The sequence below is a fragment of the Melitaea cinxia genome, chromosome 26, assembly GCF_905220565.1.
Source record: "Melitaea cinxia chromosome 26, ilMelCinx1.1, whole genome shotgun sequence".
Classification (NCBI taxonomy): domain Eukaryota; kingdom Metazoa; phylum Arthropoda; class Insecta; order Lepidoptera; family Nymphalidae; genus Melitaea; species Melitaea cinxia.
Genome location: NC_059419.1, coordinates 6,110,265 through 6,130,394, shown reverse-complemented (window position 1 = coordinate 6,130,394; position 20,130 = coordinate 6,110,265). Strand labels below are relative to the sequence as shown.

Here is a 20,130-nt window from a genome sequence, read left to right as displayed (position 1 = left end):
TTTTTTTATTATAAATACCTAATAACACGTTTTAAGCAACCAATGTGTTTATAAAATTTAAATTTTAATAAAGGTTTATTATTAAACACTCCTACTATATCCGACTCCGATTACTTTAAATGAAATTTAATAAACGTTGAAAGAACTACCAAATAACAAACTATAGTGATCCCGGTCTGCACTTAGATGACATGCGCAGAAATGTTATCAGTATGACTTGACCTGTTATTATCATAAGTGACTTAGGCTCTGTCGAGACAACTCGTATCACGAATTAGTCAAAAATAATGTGTTCCGTGCCAAGTGACCACATTTCTAATACAATAAATATTATATAGTGTCAATTTTGAGTGATGTGAATTGGAAAACAAAAATCAAAGTAATAAAAATGAAAATTTTAATAGTGATTAACTTAATTTTATGTATAACGTCGGAGGATTTAGTACAGGGTGAGTTTTAATACAATTGTGCCGGCTGATTAAATATAAAATGTTTGTTTTATTGAAGGCCGCCAGGTCTTGAACGAAAGAGAATTATATTAGTGAAATGAATATACTCATATATGTAGTTATTTATAAATAACATTATTATTTAACGATTTTTATAAGCCGAACTTATTAGTTATTGATTTCTGACAAACGATTATGTTTGTTTTACTTTATTTAAAAAGAAACTACTTTTAATTTTGATTACTCTTTCAGAATTGTAGAGGCATTTGCAAGAGCTATTGTGTAAGTTTGAGCCATTATATGCCTATTTCTGTATGAACTATTGTTCTACTTTAGAATATATAGGTCCTAATCTTAAGTTTTGCTAAATACAAATTCATATAATTTTAAAACTTTTCCTGTTAGATCTATTTTAAGTAATATCGATAGCGCACCGAAGAATATACTTTTAGGAAAAAGACATATATCAAAAAATTTGCCCCAAACTATATGAACCTATAATTTTAAATATTTATCTGTGATATTTTTTCATAAGCAAAATACTTGTTAATAATTATAAAAAGTGTATCAATATCGTAATATATATATATTTTTTGTTAAATTCCACGCGGACGAAGTCGCGGACATAGCTAGTATATATACTAGCTATGTCCGTGTAGTATATATATATATATATATATATATATATATATATAAACTATGCATTTGATCATGTCATGATCTTCGGCAAAGTGTTGTTCATGGCCCACAAAGGTTTCAGAGTTGGTACGGCCAAAAAAAGCGTAGCTACGCGAACAGGGTACAACTATTTTATTTATAAAAATAATGCTTTTATTATTTTAAGGAAAACTGACAACCTTCTTAAAAAAAAACAAAATAGCAATAATATTTCTAGAACGATACGCACACTATGAATATGAAAAGCTTTAAAGAATTTTGTGTCGAGAAGTTAAAAATTATTTTATAAAATTATTTGTGAAGAATATTTCGTAGAAATAATATAACGTTAAGTTTTTTTTTTTGAAAAATAAGTTTCGACCCAGCAATAGGAAATTTACAGATTGTTTAAGTATTCACATATGACGTAGATATCAACAAAACATGGCTAAACAATTGTTTGCAATAAATGTGATGTTGCTTATTATTGCTTTCTTGTACGGAGTTAACGTTTTTAAACTTGAATATCCGAATATATTAAAAAATTATCTATAACGCTTATAGTAACCTTATTCATAATCAAGAGCTACATATACATACATATACATACTACATACTCGTACTAAAATTTGTAACATATTCACATTTTACTGTCAACCACTAATTATGTAGGAAAGAAATAAATGTCTAATAAAGTCGGGTAAAAAGTATATGTTAGCTATGTCCGCGACTTTGTCCGCGTGGAATTTGACAACAAAGTTGTTGTTCAATTTGCACACGTATAAAATTAATAAGTTTATAAAATAAAAGTAGCATAAGTTACTCCTTATTACATCAGCTATCTGTCAGTGAAAGTCCTGTCAAAAACGGTCCAGCCGTTTCAGAGATTTGCGGGAATGTTAAATGAAAAAATGTTATTTTGCTATATGTACCATGTATGCATTTAGTAAAAAGCGGTTATTTTAGTATTACAAACAGACACTCCAATTTTCTTTATTTGTATAGATGTGTATACATTTACTTTTATTTATTTAAGATAATATAAGATAATAAATATTTATAAATTCATGTTTATGAATAAAGTATTAGTTATTTATACAAATGAAAGTGTTGGAAATGTGAATCCATATCAACCACTGGTATTAAATTTCGGTGAGATTATAGATTAGGCACATCGTGTTTAGATGTTCGCTATCAAATTTCGCTAATTAACTAAAAAAGAATTGATACTATCAAAACAATATGTCGAAGTCGAGGTAAGCTTGTTTTACGCTTTCAAATGATATTAAATGTAATCGTAAAGGGCATTTGAGCTTATGTAGTAAATAGCCGACTAATATGTCGTAAAATATGATTTTTATGTATGATAAAGTTCAATTGAGGTCATGGGTATTGTGTAATATATAAATTGTAATTTTTACTCAAATACTCTTTAAAAGGAAGGTAATGTTTTACAAAAGTACATATTTACATACATATTATATCTATTTCTTCGGGCTTAAATATTGAAACACATAAATTTCATTGAAGAAGCTTAGTCGAAATTCTATAAAAAAAAAAAAAAATGAAAAATATTTGATTTTTAAAAATCTTTGGAAAGTAATACTGAAATGTATACAGACTTACTGGTAGTATTAAATATGATGTTTTATATATTATATATATATTAGATGCCATTTTTCTTTACTTATTTTATTCGTGCCTTATCCCGAGTAGAAACTTTTTCGTGTTCCTTAGAAGGATCGGACCGGGCATGCCTGATCTGGACCGGATAAGGTATGTAACGCAGAAGATTTTTCTGGATCTGATCTGGACCTAATCAAGATGAGATGAGATTTCCTGATCGGGTCTAGATCAGGAAATCTTTTCTCATCCTGATCAGCCGGTTCGGTCCGGTCCTTTTAAAAAACACGAATGTATATTCTTGAAAAAATTGTTTAATAAAAATAAAGCGACTTGATATTATAAATATGTTACTTAACATAATTATTATGATAATTATTTCCATTTATCTTTTCCAATGTATTATTTATGTTTTTACTTTAAATATCAATTATTTATTTATCTATTTTTATAATATTATTAACTATTATTCTATCTGTTAACTTCTAATAATTAACTATTAGTTAACTACTTCCTACTACTTATGACTGCTCCACCGTGTAGAAATGGACTCCCTGCTAGACTGTCCTGATAACTGTATATATACTAAGTGCGTTTAAAAACATTGATAGCGCGATTCAGGCTCAGGCTCAGTTCACGTAATTTCTTTTAGGCTATCGTGATCTGGACCGGACCGGATCCTGATCCAGTATGCCTTACCATACTTGATTATATTTTACATCAGGCTGTCCTTATCTGGACCGGACCGGGTCTTGATCCAGTATGCCTTACCATACTTGATTATATTTTACATCAGGCTATTCCAGTCTGGACCAGACCTGGTCCTGATAGAGCTTGCCGGATCTGGCATACCTTATTCTATCCGGATCAGGTCCAGATACATGATCTGGTTGAGCCTGACCTTTTTTCTAGTCGGGATTGTACGCTACGCACGACGCGTTGGAGCAGCGGTAACAGCGCTGGTGATGGCGGTCGCGATTTAGATCCCTGTTCATGAAAAATATTTGTAAAGGCCATACAAGTGTTTCCTTGGTCTAGGTGTTTCTGCTTGTGTATTGTGTGTCAATGTTTCCGGATTCCTGACACAGGAATCCTAATAGTGGTAATGGGTGCCGTTGACTGTAAATTAAAACATAATACACATTAAACACAGTTTTAAATAGTTACGGAATTTCCTGTACATATTACAGGAAAATAGACTTGTTTTTTTAGTTTCGAGAATCCATTCCTTATCTCTATTGACCTGATCGCTTGACACACCGTGACATCAAACAGAGACCAAGAAGGCAAGGCGATGTGTGTGCCATTTAAAATACTTATACATTGCCAGGACGTCCTTTAAGTATAAATAGACATGAGTCTTAATAGGAAACACTATTTAGCTCGATCACCGACATGCATTCGTAAATATGTACCTAATAGAGAGGTCGCCGAGATTATCTGTTGTTGTCTACAATTTGATAAGAAGTAGGTGTCGCTTTTGTAAAGTTAGTCGTATTCTTAGAATAATTCTAAGGTCGTATTTATTATATTATGTTAAAATAATTAATAATTGATCTTGATAAATATTTGTTGATATTAGGTCATAACTGTTTTTACGGCTTCGTCCCGTATTTTGACTGATTTTTCATCTAGTTGGAATTCATTTTATATAATAAAATTTATCATTGTTTAAATTTAATACACAAAAATAACGTCTACGTAAAAATAAACTAATTAATATAATTAAAAATGGACAATTTATTTTTATTTATTTGTCTAAAATAAATGGAAAACAACTTAAGGACTTCTAAGGATATTGTATCAGTTTCAAACCAACATTTCTTTTGGTATGTTTTCGATGTCTATAATTTGAAGGGGTTTTAATAAACTTTGAAGGCTAGTCATTTCTTTTGGTATAATTATTTAACGTTGTATACAAGTAAATTATTTCTTCGTTTCGTTTATGTTTATTTTTATGTTTTATAGCATCCACTTGTGTAAAAGCACTGGAAACTATTGGTTTCTTGTCATTATTCATTAAATATATTTATTTATTTTGTGTGTTGTATGTATCTAGAAGATATATAAGTAGCTTCAACTGTGTATCGTCTTCTGTTATAAAGTCGGAGCTCATTATAGTCTATAAGACAATCACTGTCACCTACGGTATCTAGATTACACTTCATACGTACCTCGGCTCTTCATAATCTTAACACCTACGCTTGTTATGTCTTGTTATGTCTTCTGTTCATGGATAAAAAATGTATAATAATATATGTGACAAATATTTAATATTTGAAAGTCAAAATGCACAAAAATCGTCAAAATTTTCATAAGCTTGTGTGAGGTATCTAATATATGTATGGAGTCTCTCCCGGATAGAGTAAAAGTCGGCAACGCGCTTGCAATAGGTAACCCTGGTTTTGCAAGCATCTTCAGAGTACGGTAAACGCTCGCCGACTGGCTAAACGTAGTGTAAACGTAGCTTGTTTTTCATTCTATACTGACAAAGATAAAACCTCTGCCAAATGTAAAATGTGCTTTTTTTTAACTGTGACAGTTTTGATCAAGCGAAACTAGACAAAAGTTATCTTAAAAAACAGTTTTTTTAAAGTTTATATTAATCAAAATTATTTTTGTTATATTTAGGTATCTTTAAATCTTGCCTGATTGTAACGCCTACCTTGAAATAGAAAAAAATAAAAATAAAAATTGCATGTTTTTAGAATAAAAAAGGACATGGGTTCATAAGCCCGTGGATGTATATCACTTAAAAAAAAAAAACTTTTCTGATTTGTCCATTAAAATTACCAAAAAGTAGTAAATGATATTTTATATATGTCGATTCTATATTTTAATGTGTTACTATGATGTTATACGATATAAAATAAAAAAGAATAAGATACGTATTCTAACAACTCAACAGACTGTTTAAGCAGTTGTTTACATTTAAATATTTATTTATTTTAATTAACACGTTGAATAGAAAAACCCAAAGACCACTTAAACAAACAAAAACGAAGTTTTTTTTCTTTTAATTATTTAAAGGCTGAAATTCTAACAATTAAATTTATTCTTCTACTTAGGTCTCACATCAGATGAAAAAGCCGACTTGTCAGAGACGTGTTGCAAACATGGGGAAACATTTGCCCTAACTTCGTCCAAGGATTGTACTGATGCGGGAATTCCCGAAGAAGCGGATCCCGAGGAGAAGAATAGCTGCCTTTCTTCTGTGAAGAGTTGTTGCGAGCAGCAGCTAAGGTTAGTGTTTATCTATGTTTTCAAATCATTTTAGGACTCATCAAGTACGAGCAATTAAATCAAAAATTAGAATATTAAAATAAGAATTTTCAACCCATGTAATACGCCATTAGAAATGACAAATGACAATTATAATTTTTTGGCTTTATAACAGTTTTTTTTAGTTCCATTTTTTGAAATCTAGGTGTGTACCTACTGTAACATGTTTTCTGCGCCCATGAAACTGTCACCCTAGACAGATGCCCTCCCCCAGATCTCTTAAATTAAAATAAGAACATAGACAATTTTTAGATTCTATAATGTAATGATAAAATAAAATCATTAAATATTTTGCAGAGAGAAAGATGAATGTGCTGCTGGAATTAAATCAGCAGTTTTAAAGCAATGTATGGCACCAAAAAGTGATATTGGCAAGGTAACGTACTCGAATATTTATAAGAAATTGATTTGTGTAATATGTATGTATGATGTCATATGTATTTCAAAATTATTTGGACTTTAAATTAAAAAAGTTTAAAGATATTGCAATTCGTCAGAAATTAATACATTTTTTTTCTAGCTAGTTAATTGATTTGCCTGCGATGTATTGTGGATTGGACCTACTGTGATAGCTTGTTAGATACAGCTTTACACTGTAACAATTACATTGCTAAAAGAAATCTGAGATGATCTAGGAAAAAGTTCAGTTTCTATTTGTTACTCTTATGGGAACTTATGTTGGATATGCTTAAACACGTGACATCGTGAATATATAAATAATGTCGTATGTAATATAATTTCTGATGCTATAACTTTTTCAGACATGTTGTGACGAATGTACGTTTGGGCGACTGGCTGGGGAATCACAAGGCAAATCAGGTTGTGGAGAACCCAACGACGACTTCTTTTCCCCTACGACTGCTTTGAGGAAGAATGCGTATTACCAATGTTGTATGGTATGAACATAAATCTATAAATTATGTCCATTGTATCACTATCTACAATATATTAAAACTTTTGTAAAAGTACTTTATAATTTTGATATGGAACTACAACAATGAATTCTTGTATCTATGATTTCGTTTTCATGAATGTATAAAATATTGCGTTTACATTATAGATAAAAAATAATATTATAAGGCTTAATAATATGCAGTTGTTATTATTATATTTTTTATAAAGTTTCTTTTATCCAAACTTGTAGGAGGCTGCAGAAGAGTTAGAGACTACAACAGAAAAGAAAGAAACAACTACAACCGAAAAACAGAAAGAGAAATGTAAGGCTAATTCTTGTGATCATATTTGTTCCGATGATGATGGCGAAATTCGATGTGAGTGTCGGAAAGGCTTTAGACTCCAACCTGATAAAAAATCCTGTAAAGGTATCTCAAAATTTACAATTGGTTGTGTCTGTCCAATAATTTATTCGTGAAATCATAAGGTAAGGTACTAACAACGGGTTTGGTTGTGGCAAATCAACACATTGGAATCATTTTTAATTAATATATGCCTATATCTGTGTATGAACAATTACCTTCTACGATGCAGAAAAAGAAGAACAAAGGATATTTTCACAATAAGCAATATCTAAAATAATAAGAAAAAAAATTAGACTGCATCGTCAAAATAACCTCACACCATCAACCATATTAAGGATCTTCTATTCAAACGATTGATTTTTCCACATCGGCAGAAAGCCACACCCGATTTTAGAAAATGCGAAAAAAATCGCGTTACGTTCGACATATTTAGACATGTATACTACACATAGATGATCTGACTATTTTGAGAATGCATCCACGATTGCAATTTTCATCTGCATATGGTGATCTGCGAAAAAAAAAATGCTTAAGATACGTACTTAAAAATCTTTTACTTATTTCATTATTCTATATATTGTGAAACAAAACCCCTGCCGCGTCTAGGTGACGTTTTATACCACTTTCTGACTGTCCCATTTTTTATATCACGCTCAAAATAGGTCTTCTGATCATTGAAATACTCACATATTTGCTTAATTCACTCATTATAATTCACATGCGTTCGTTTTTCTATCATTTTTTTTTACGATTCTAATCAACTGCCACAGATGCAGGATACAAAAAACGGTTAATGTATGGTTCATGTTTTACTTATGTTGGTGTCATGTGTAATATGCGAGTAATACCAACTTAGTTATTTTTAAGTTGTTTTTAATGATTAATTAAATATCTAAAATCTTGTGATATTATTTCTAGACATTAACGAATGCGCAGAAGCCGATGATGATCTTTGTACAACGGTAGATACGGTTTGCCACAACACAGAGGGATCCTTTAAATGCGTTCCTCTAAGGAAAAGAGATGTGAGTTTGAGTTGTCCCGCTGGATTTAAACGAAATATAATCAACCAAGTTTGTGATGGTATGTAGAAAATAATATGAAAAAAAATATATATGTATAGTTGTGAATTTTTTTACTTAAAAACCTTTTTATTCTTTTAGATATAAATGAATGTCGTCTCCCAAAGCCTCCTTGTCCAAAATATCTTTGCGAAAATACGATAGGAGGCTATACGTGCGCTGGTAAACCTGGGAAACCTTTTACTGAGGAAACTACAAAACCAACTCCAGAATTAGGTGTAACCCCTACACCACCTGCCAAGGTCGACATATGCCCGATTGGTTTTAGAGCAGGGCCAGATGATGAATGTATAGGTAAAAAAAGCTGTTTTAATTTAATTTTAAATAAGTTAGTAGCTTAACTTTTGCGTTTTTATCTTAAGGTTGGAAAATAATCAAATTTTACATGTATTTTTTCTAAGAAAATATCTACAACTCTTTGATTGATTTAGCGAATTGGCTATAATTTCGCCCTTTGATCTTAGCTTATAATTTATTTGTCCATACACTAAAGAGTACAATAATAATGCCTATTAACCTCACATGATTTAAATGTTTGATAACAGACATCGACGAGTGTGAAGAAACGTTGGACGACTGCCAGCGGCTATCCCAACACTGTATTAATTCCCACGGTAGCTATTTCTGCCAAGACCATGTTTCTAAAAGATGCGCGCCTGGCTTCAAAGTAAACGGCGCCACGGGTATTTGTGAGGGTACTGTTTTTAATTTTGACTTTAAGAAAAATGTAATCTGATATTCAAAGAGAATATGTAAGTTTCCTGATATAAATTAAATACCTAAATATAATATTCTGTGTAAAAAAAAATGTAAGTTCTGTGACGATAAGAGAATAAGCAAACTATTAATAAGTTACAGAAGTTATATCTTAATCAAATTATATTAAGTTGTTATTTACAGATATTGACGAATGTGAAGAAAGTTTAGAGGTTTGTAAAAGGAACGAAGTGTGTATCAATCTGCCTGGGGCTTATAACTGCAAGTCTAAAATCAGTACGTTACCAAAGTAAGTTAATATACTTTAACCATAATTTGTTTTAGTTAAAAACTGATATTATACTTCAACCGCCTTTTATAATTTAGATTAGCGAAGAAAACTTGTCAAGAAGGAACTCGCATTCGACCTGGAGGCACAATTTGTGAAGGTAAAATACTAATTTCTAATGTTAATCAAATATAATGTTAATCATATATATATATATATATATATTAATTAAAGATAGTTTAAAGCCTTTAATTCTTCTTGCAGATATAGACGAATGTCGCGAAGGGACACATTTGTGTGACCAGTTTCAGAATTGTATCAATACATTTGGAGGTCACGAATGCCGGTGTAAAAATGGTTTTGAACTAGACTCAGGATCAGGATCTTGTGTAGGTCAGTAGCTAGTACTCTATATTGCTTAAATAAGTTTAAATAGCCATAGCCAAGTCACACCGAGACCGGTATTGGTTGATGGTATCCGTCTCGAAGTTGTTCAAGATTATGTCTACCTAAGCCAAACCATTCAACTAGGCCGAAACGCCTTTGAGAAGTAAACCAATACGAGTATTCAGTTAAGCGGGGCGGCGTTTAGTTGGCTTCGTCGAGTTTCACTTTGAAGATTCCGCAATATTTGAAGACAAAAGTATTCGAGCCATACGTCCTGCCTGTTTTGACACACGGAGCTAAGACGTGAATACTGACGAAGGGACTAGTGTGCAATGGAATAGGCTATGCTTGGGGTCTCCCCCAAAGATAGGATTAGAAATAAGACTACATGCGAAAGGGCGAATTTAACGGACATGGCTTTTGATTGTTATGACAATGATTTATATCATTTTAATAAAGTACTTATAAAGAACCGTTTTTTTTCAGATATTGACGAATGTGCATTGAAATTGGACAATTGTGCATCTGAACAGAATTGTCTGAACGTTTTAGGTTCTTTCACATGTACACGACGAGCGTTAACTACCAGCACGAGTACTGCTCTACCAGCATATGAATATGAGTATTATGACTCCCCCGAGTAAGTTAAATGTGAACCCAAAATAAATTTAGTTATCTTTCTGGAGAAGAAATACTTTAGTTTCACTTTTTCTAATATTTATAAATTAAAAAACATATTACGAGTATTTAGACTGTTTTCATTATCGTCATAAGTTGGAGCAATATTTATTATGATTAAGAAAATTCAAATGGTCTAATATTAATATTTACTTACACAGGGAAGACGCATCAGAAACAACTTCATCTACGACGACTTCTACCACAACTCCACGTCCAACTACAACTAGCACTACAACACCACGACCGACAACTACTAGCACTACAACACCACGACCGACAACTACTAGCACGACTACTACAACAACACCGAAGCCGACTACTACAAGCTCAACAAGCACTACAATTCCACCACCTACAACAACTCCATTACCTACAACGACTCCACAACCCACAGTAACAAAACCACACCTGCCAAGAAGATATCCTTATCCAAGACCACATCGTCCAAGAACCACATCTACAACCGCAGTTCCGCCATATCGAAGGCCAGATTACCCAAGAAGGCCAGAAGTACCCGTAACTTCAACAGAAGTAACAGTAACCAGTCCGAGAAATCCAGTTACGATAGAAAGAGATCGGCAACCTGATGGTAGCTACAGTCTGAATACGAGCGATATACCAAAAGAAACGTGGGCTGTGGTGACTGGAAAGGATAAAACTGATGAATTTGATCCTACTCAACTCCATTGTTTGAATGGTTATGAAAGGAATGAGCGTGGTGAATGTGTTGGTAAGATTCGTTTTTAAAAAATAATACCAATCATTAAAAAGAATGTATTTTTGGAGTAGCAAATTTCAAATTAAATTATTTTTATAATATAGATCTCGTCTATTGTAAGTGAGCCATTGTTGTTAAAAGAACAAAAAGCTGTCAGTGTTGGATCATCCTAGCAATTCCAGACGGTTTTAGAACTGCTGATCTTAAGTTAAACACTTAAAAAAAGTGTGTGTGTACTTATGTACGCACGTAAGAAATTATACTTCATTGGCTAGCTAACTTCACGTTGCTAACTTCTTCTTCGTTGACTAGCTAATTTCAGGGTGCCGGTTTTTATTATGATGGTGTGCGCGCGCATCGTATATATTTACTCTCCTCATTTTTCCCTTAACGCGCTAAAAGGAGTATAACTTCAGAAAATGCACTTTGTATAACAACAAATAATTTATGTAGTAAAAATGGCTCGGGAAACTGTGGACCGTGCCCGTGGACGTTATTAAATATAATTTAAAAAATGTACCATTAATTAATTTTCAGATATAAATGAGTGCAAAAACAACAGATATCTCTGTCGAGAGTCAGAGGTTTGCATCAACAGTCCTGGTAGCTACAAATGTGAATGTAAATTTGGCTATATCGTCGACAGTTCTGGAAAGTGTGTGTTACCGACAACCACTCCTAAGCCTACTACGAGTACGGAGAAGGCAAAACCACGTGTGGAACCAGCTGGTAGAATAAGCTTATAAATTGGCTTATTTATTTTATTTAAATATTAAAAAGTATAGTGTCTGTTTGTAATATTAAAAAAGCTTTTTACTAAGCATGGGACTTATACCAAAATAACATTTTTTACAATTTTTGTCTGTCTTACGGCGGATTTTAGAAATTTATTGATTTTATTACTCTGCAAATTGAACAATAACTTTTGCGGCCGCGTGGAATTTAACAAAAAAAGTTATTGTTCAGTTCGCAGAGTTATAAATAAAATAAATTTCTAAAATAAAAGTAGCCTAAGTTACTCCTTATTACATCAGCTATCTGCCAGTGAGGCCCGTCAAAATCGGTCCAGCCGTATCTATACTAATATTATAAAGAGGTAAAGTTTATAACTTTGTTTGTATGTAGGGGGTAATCTTCGCAAATACTGATCCGATAATGAAAATTCTTTCACTAACAGAAAGCTACACTATTTAGGAGTGACATAGGCTATATTTTATTGTAATTGAACCAAAAATTCAGTAAATAAAAAAAATATTAAAATATAATATCAAAATGGTAAATAAACTAGCGCCATCTATCGCTATTAGAAAACAATTTATTAGTCTTTCGACGTTACGTTTTCTCGATTTTTTATAGATGGCGTTGGAGCAACATGTTATTAATTTAAGTGCTATAAAATTTGTTCTTTCATCATTATCATTACAGCCTATCACAGTCCACTGTTGGACATAGGCTTCCACAAGTTTACACCAAAAATGGCGTGAACTCATGTATTTTGCCCATCGTCACCACGCTGGGCAGGCGGGTTTTTGACATTGTTCTTTAAAGTATGTTATTTGGTTCTATAATTTAAAATAATAAATCCACGGGAGCAACATATTATTTATTTAAGTGCTATAAAATTTGTTCTTTAAGGTATGTTATTTGGTTCTGTAATTTAAAATAATATATACACGGGAGCAACATATTATTTATTTAAGTGCTATAAAGTGCCTATCTGATAACAACCGGAACCGATAGCTTAACGTGCTCTCTGAGGTTCGGTGGGGAGACAGATGGGAGGATTAAGGTACATTGAATTAATCCACAAATCAGCTTCTCTCATAGAATTTCAACTAACACCTGTTTTTTCAACTTGCTTGCTTCAGTGATTTTTAGATTAAGACCTAAATGAAAATACTGTTTTTTTTTTAATTGCGAACATTGTACATTTAATATTATTTTTAACCGACTACCAAAAATTGAGAATATTCTTAATTCGATTGTATTTTTTTTTATGTTACGTTACCTTAGAGTTTTTGGCTGGGTGGACCGGTTTTGATGTTCCCATTCGTGTCGTGTGGCCCCATTTAAATTTGATTGAGATCTAACAAGTACTTTTTGAGCTATATTTAATAATGCTTATGTCTACTTACGTTGTATTACTTGTCGATGTAATTGAAGTCTTTTTTTTATTCGTTTGCGAGCAAACTCAATTATTATTCGTGTCGAATTTGAAAAATATTAATTTTTTGGTCCAATACAGCGCCAAGAGTTCCATCGTGGTTACCGTTGTCTCCTGGACGCTACAACCCGTCACAGAACTGTGAATTAGGATACATCTATAGTAGCAGTCAAAGAAAATGTATTGGTAAGCCATATTATATATACGTAGCTTTGTAAAAGGAAGGAAACATTAGTCTCCATTACATTGAGCCCAATTTTAAATAAGCATCCATCTTAAAATTGTAAAAATTATTATTAAAACTTATTATGTAATTAAAAAATAATTTACATGAAATTTCATGAAATCCTCGAAAGTTCCACATTAACTTGTTAGTTTATTAAGCAATTTCGTACATTTTTATAATTATTTTGACAAGATCAAAACGTATTTGGAGTTCAATTGTTAAAAGGTTCAAGTTAGTGCTTTATTAATAAAGTTAGTCATTGTAAATTTCAAAAAGATAAATATATTTTTTTACTGTCACAGATGTCAACGAGTGTACAACAGGGCGAGCAAGTTGCGCGCCCGAGGAAGACTGCATCAACACAGATGGCGGTTACAGCTGCATGTGTGGCGTGCGCTGCAGGGCCAACTCGGCTACACCAACTTACAGTACTTTGTTTTTCATATAAAAATTTGAAATAACTAGAGCTTTAATTGCATGCATATTGACGCTTTGACTCTGTCAACTGTAACAGATTTTCAAACTTGTTTTTTTTTTCGTTGGAAATCATATCTACTGCAAAAATAATTTCTCAAATTGAAAAAGTAGTCCAAACTATAGCCTTATTAAATAATTTACCCAGATTACTTTAGTATAGATTTTAGCAATACAATAGCAAAATATAGTTGAAACCTATAAAAGAATACTGAAATAAATTAATAGTTAAAATATTCTTCTTTTGAAGCATATCGAGAGACACCACCATCTTATACACCGGATTCGACAATTATCACGGTTGGGGCACAGTACGGTCAACGAGGAACCCTCTACATGAGGCCCACATACACGCGACTCCACGAAACTGGCGCGGTGGTCACCACTTGCCCCTGGGGATATAAGCTTACAATGGACAGAGCCTGCATCGGTAAGACTTGTTACGTATTTAGAATTCTAGATAATAACCTAAACTGAAGGAAGTCTTAGGTGTGTTTAGATTCAAATTTGGCAAATTAGTAGACTAATATAATTAATAAAAACAGTTGAAATTTAGACCGATACAAGTTGGAACTAGCAACTAGTTTTTACATACATTACATACTGGCAAATACATTAGTAATCTGATGATGTTTTCCTGTTTTTTGTTATACCCTGTTAAAACTAAATTGTAATAAAATAAAATAAGTATATCTTGTAATTGTTGCTAGTTAACACGAAGATACTATATTCGTCCTTATTCCTATATTCTCTATTCCATACCTCGATTGAACATTTCGTGTTCGAAATTACACAATTCGTAAACAAACCAAAATTGTCTTTAGAATATGAATAGTAGGTATCAATTCTAGTTCAAATAATTTGATCGTAGATATCGACGAATGTGAACGCAATGTATCCGAATGTGGACCTCAGCAGCGATGTGAAAACTTCTACGGAGGGTACTCATGCCAGTGCCCGCCCGGACACAGGAACATTGGAAAGGACTGCGAGGATATTGACGAGTGCAGCTATGGCAATGTAAGATTACGTCAATTAAAATTATTTTTGGTTGTTTTATTTTTGATTTTATGTATGTTAGGTTATAGCTGTACAAAACTAAAGACGTTTTTTAATTCAACAGAACTGTAAAATTATCGTTAAACGCATGCAAACGTCTTACTGCACAATCCTTGATGCGGTGAATATGAGAAAATATTTGAGATTTAGAATAAGTTAGATTTAAAGTTTCTAGGTGTCTTCTTGGTTTTTTTTTTATAGAAGGTTTAAGAAAATCGAGCAGAAACCAGTTAAAATCAAATCAATGATAGACTGTACCTATTATAACGTAAACAGCTGGAACTATTCCATGCAGTGAAAATATGGCAAAATATAGTTGGAAACCCTTATAAAGTAAATGCAATAATCTAGTAGAATATCCTATTTCTCTTCGAAGTGCTGAAATATATCTGGACATAACAAATAGGTATATACAACCGCTGTTACGTATTACAGATTTGCCCATACAACGCTCGCTGTGTGAACACCGTTGGATCGTACCGTTGCGAGTGTACCGAGGGATTTAGAAATGCGCCGACAAACGACAAAGTATGCGTGGATGTAGATGAGTGTATCGAGACCCCTTCATTATGTGAACATAGTTGTGCAAATTCGTGGGGAGGATACCGATGCTATTGCAACCGAGGGTACCGACTAACCAACGATAACAGGTTTGATACATTGTTGTAATATTCCTGAAACTAAAGGTTTAAAAAAAATTGTCAGTGAACAAGAAGGTTATCTGATGCTGAGTGATATTCACGGTTAATATGCACGTCGTCATTCCCAGAACCACAAATCCTTAGTTGGCTTACTTTAATTGGCTTAAGATATACATTAAAAAAGGAGTTGATGTGACTGTTGATCTTGACTCTCTTATTTTCCATGTAAAAATATGTATCCAATAAAAAATACTATTTAATTAGGTAGTTTAGATTAGTTACATGCTCTCACAGAATGATGAAGAAATATTACCATATATTTAAAACCCGTGTAAATGCGTTCTTATTTACAACGCTATCGCACTATCAACTTGGCGTTCATTGTTCATATTTATTTCTAGCTGTCTGCTTATGACAATATTTTCTTAAGTGTCTCGCCTGAACTTTCGGTGTGTAATATTTCAGTATAATTCTTATTTGTTTCCTGTTGAAATTGAGAGTATTAAAGTATAACGTATAACGCACAGGACGTGTGCGGACGTAGACGAGTGCGAGGAGTGGGGCCGCGTGCGCTCCCGCGGCCGGCTGTGCGGCGGCCGCTGCTCCAACACCGCCGGCTCCTACCGCTGCGACTGCCCGCCGGGGTACCGCCTGGGGGACGACAAGCGCTCCTGTATAGGTACGGTATATGTTTAGGTTAAAAGATACCTATTCTCATAAGAAATTTACATTTCATTTTAAATAAGATTTAAAACAAAATAAAACCAACATGCAATATGTAGGTACATTAGTCGCCGGTGTTCGAAGCTAGGTGCAAATTAATTTTTTAACCGACTTCCAAAAAAGGAGGAGGTTCTCAATTCGACTGTATTTTATTTTTTTATTTTTTTTTTTTTTTTTTTTTTTATGTATGTTACATCAGAACTTTTGCCCGCGTGGACCGATTTCGACAAATTTTGTTTTAATCGAAAGGTGGTGTGTGACAATTGGTCCCATTTAAATTTATTTGAGATCTAACAACTACTTTTTGAGTTATATCTAATAATGTGTTTTTACTTGACGCTTTTTTCGTCGACCTACGTTGTATTATACCGCATAACTTTCTACTGGGTGTACCGATTTTGATAATTCTTTTTTTGTTGGAAAGGAGATATCCCTAGTTTAGTACCATGATAAGAAAACCAGGATCTGATGATGGGATCCCAGAGGAATCGAGGGAAACTCTCGAAAATCCGTAATAACTTTTTACTGGGTGTACCGATTTTGATAGTTTTTAATTAAATCGAAAGCTGATGTTTATCATGTGGTCACATATAAATTTCATCGAGATCTGATAACTACTTTTTGAGTAATCTTTAATAGCGCGTAGTTGCTTGACTATTTTTTCGTCGATCTACGTTGTATTACTTGTCGATGTAATTGAAGTCGGTTTTTTTTTCGTTTGCGAGCAAACACAATTATTTTAAATACATTGTTACTTTCACAACACTTTAAGCCATTTGGCAATTTGTTATTAAGCAAAGTTCCCCCAAATACTAAAACCAAATATTTTACATATAAGTCTGCTATTCATTGCCAGACATTCTTTGTATTTTTTTATTCCAAAAGTGGCAAAATTAGCGCTAGGTCCACCCAATGGTAAGCAATAGTTGAATACCGTAGCTAATGGACAACAATACCAGAAGCATTTCCAGCGTGTTACCGATTAAATCCCCGACCCTCCCCAGGAGGTTTAACTACCTTACTTATTTTATTCTACTATATTATATAGGTATTGTATATTAATCTACTCTATTTTATTACTGCACGTTATTTAGCTGTAATCTTCTGCAAGGTTGAGGCACTTTTCCAGTCAGGCTGATCCAAACTTTGCGCGAGGTTCTTCTAGCTGTGGCCACAATACCTAATAGAATTCTATTGGAGAAGAAGGCAACCTTATTAGGCTAAATTTACGGTTGATAGAAAATAATTGTATCAAAGATACTGTATGAAGTGAGATTAGAGGAGGAAACGAGTTAATACTGTAGTTAATTTTGATAATTTGGCAATGCATGTGTTGAACAAAATAATCTTGCTTTAGATATCGATGAGTGTGAGACAGGCGAAGCAAATTGCGGACATGCAGAAGGCGAAGTATGTCAAAACACGCGCGGAGGGTTCCACTGCCACCACATCGACTGTCCTCTAGGCTACCGTCTAGAAGGAAGACAGTATGTATTATTTTTGTTTGCAATTTGCTTGAGTGTAGTTTTGCTGGATGAAAAGTACACATGAGGTATAGTGTCGACATGCGCTTGACAAGAACATATCTATTTATTCTTTTAAGATCACTTATACCAATATAATTTAAGTGGGAAAAGATTAAAGTATCTGATTTAAACTTTTTTCTAGCAAATGCTCGCGAATTCAGCGGTCATGTCCGATTTCTGATTGGGACTGTCTTCATCAGCCTAGCACCTACAGTTACAATTTTATAACATTTGTTTCCAATTTGTTCCTACCCATGGGCAGTGTGAGTATGCTTTGTCTTTTCCGATGATTTTTGTAACACATCTATTTAGTTTATGAAGCAAGAAGACGAAAAAAAAATGTTTCATCACCAACTTTATTTAAGTTATACGGCAAATTACTTAACTTGATTAAGACTACTGAAAGATTGTTTTTTGATTCTATAAAAATATGCTGTGTGGCTACGGCATCAAAGAATATAGCAACCCCCTCTCTTCCCGTGGGTGTCGTAAGAGGCGACTAAGGGATAGCATAGTTCTATTACCACCTTGGAACTTATAAAACCGACTGATTGCGGGATAACCATCTAACTGCTGGCTTTGAAATACACAGGCTGAAGACGAGTAGCAGCGTCTTCGGTGCGACAAAGCCAGCCCTGCGGTCACCAACCTGCCCAGCGTGGTGACTATGGGCAAAACACATGAGGGCGCGCCATATTTGGCGCGAACTTGTGGAGGCCTGTGTCCAGCAGTGGACTGCAATAGGCTGAAATGATGATGATAATGATGATAATAAAAATATAAAACAAAACAACAAAGGCTGGTTGATTCGTTAAGAACACTATCTTTTCGTGTTAAAAAAGAATGATATAAAGTAGAGAAATATAACAAACTAATACAAAATCTAAGAGATTGTCAGTAAATGGGTATTAGGTACAGGCGATTGCAATCACTGATTCTAAGTAACAGACATAGAACGTAATATAATATTTATTTATTTTAATTAAAACAGGTGGACCTATTCTCCATGCAAGGTCCAGCGTGGCCCGACTCAGTGGTGAACTTTGAATTACGTCTGCTCAAGGTGAAGGCTTCTGCTGGCGTTAATCCAGCAAATATTAACTGTTTTGGGTATGTCTGTGTAATTTTAAACTTTTATTCCATTTTATTAAGTGTAGTATCGTATAGCTCCTTTTTTTTTGAAATATCGAGTGATTCTTTTCGTTCTCATATACCAGCGGTATCAGGCTAGCTACAAATGCATTATGGGTTAAAGAAATGAATAAAAACTAGAAGATTTAAGACAGGAAAATTCTCTCACTGGATGCAAGCATCGCTGCTGTTTTAACTAATTTTTAATGTCTAAAAAGGGTAAAACTGGTAGTAGGTATTTAAATGTTTGCAATATTTTATGCTATATAAGTATATGGTAGCAATGTACCGTAAAAAGTAAAGATTAGTTTTACAGAAGACCTAATGGAAAGAAGACGTGGATCGTAAGCAATAGGTTGCCGATTAAGATCGAAATTATAGAATATAAAATGGGATGTAGACAATCAAAGACAACGTTGCGGATTAGATTCTCGTTCATGGCGAACATTTGTATTGGCCATACAGATGTTTGCCGTGGTCTGAACGTTTGGCTTGACATAGGAGAAACGGGTACTGTTGATTGTACTTCGTTTATTTATTATTTATATTGTTCCAGCATGCGGCCTACAGCCAACGTGTGCGTGGTGTCCCTGTTGTGCTCGCTGGGCGGGCCGCAGGTGGCGGAGCTGGAGTTATCCATGTCTCTATACCAGCGCGGCCAGTACGCCGGCAGCGCTGTGGCCAGACTAATAGTTATCGTTTCTGAGTACGACTTTTAAGAAACTATCGCAGTAGGACGTAATCATTCAATCAAAATAGATGTAATATAAAATATAGGTACATACACAGTTCATAACGTACCTGGTACATGATAATTGTCAGAAATATGAATATATTTTTATTGGAAATGTCATTTTGTTTAATTCTTCGTTTAGGTTATGGTCTAAAAAAGAAATGAGGGAGTGTCAATGTCATGAATAGTATGGGATATTCTTAAGATCAAGTATGTACTCACTTGGAACATTTTGTTTAGAGTGAGATAACAATTCACCTCTCTTATCATGAAATGTTACTTAAATGTCGTAGATAAATAGAAATTTCGTCTAAAATTATTTAGACATGT

The 20,130-nt window shown here is 33.4% G+C and overlaps 1 protein-coding gene across 1 annotated transcript; it reads left to right on the top strand.

Annotated features, from left to right (window-relative positions):
• The first annotated feature begins 215 nt into the window (after positions 1-215).
• Positions 216-19,920, top strand: LOC123666435 (fibulin-1-like). Its single transcript, XM_045600526.1, has 24 exons — positions 216-449; positions 5,798-5,972; positions 6,309-6,387; positions 6,773-6,907; positions 7,156-7,333; positions 8,189-8,353; positions 8,434-8,646; positions 8,898-9,047; positions 9,253-9,358; positions 9,436-9,497; positions 9,602-9,730; positions 10,211-10,364; positions 10,633-11,135; positions 11,661-11,852; positions 13,369-13,473; positions 13,816-13,941; positions 14,238-14,417; positions 14,859-15,007; positions 15,482-15,696; positions 16,215-16,366; positions 17,768-17,897; positions 18,079-18,199; positions 18,928-19,046; positions 19,624-19,920. The coding sequence occupies exons 1-24, from the start codon at positions 389-391 to the stop codon at positions 19,784-19,786; spliced, it is 3,762 nt and encodes a 1,253-aa protein (XP_045456482.1). The 5' UTR covers positions 216-388; the 3' UTR covers positions 19,787-19,920.
• The last annotated feature ends 210 nt before the right edge of the window (positions 19,921-20,130 follow it).

Coding starts and splice junctions, on each gene's coding strand:
- LOC123666435 (XM_045600526.1), top strand. CDS start 389: ATGAAAATTTTAATAGTGATTAACTTAATTTTATGTATAACGTCGGAG. Junction 10,365..10,632: donor GAGTATTATGACTCCCCCGA/GTAAGTTAAATG, acceptor AACTACAACTAG/CACTACAACACCACGACCGA. Junction 13,474..13,815: donor CAGTCAAAGAAAATGTATTG/GTAAGCCATATT, acceptor TTACTGTCACAG/ATGTCAACGAGTGTACAACA.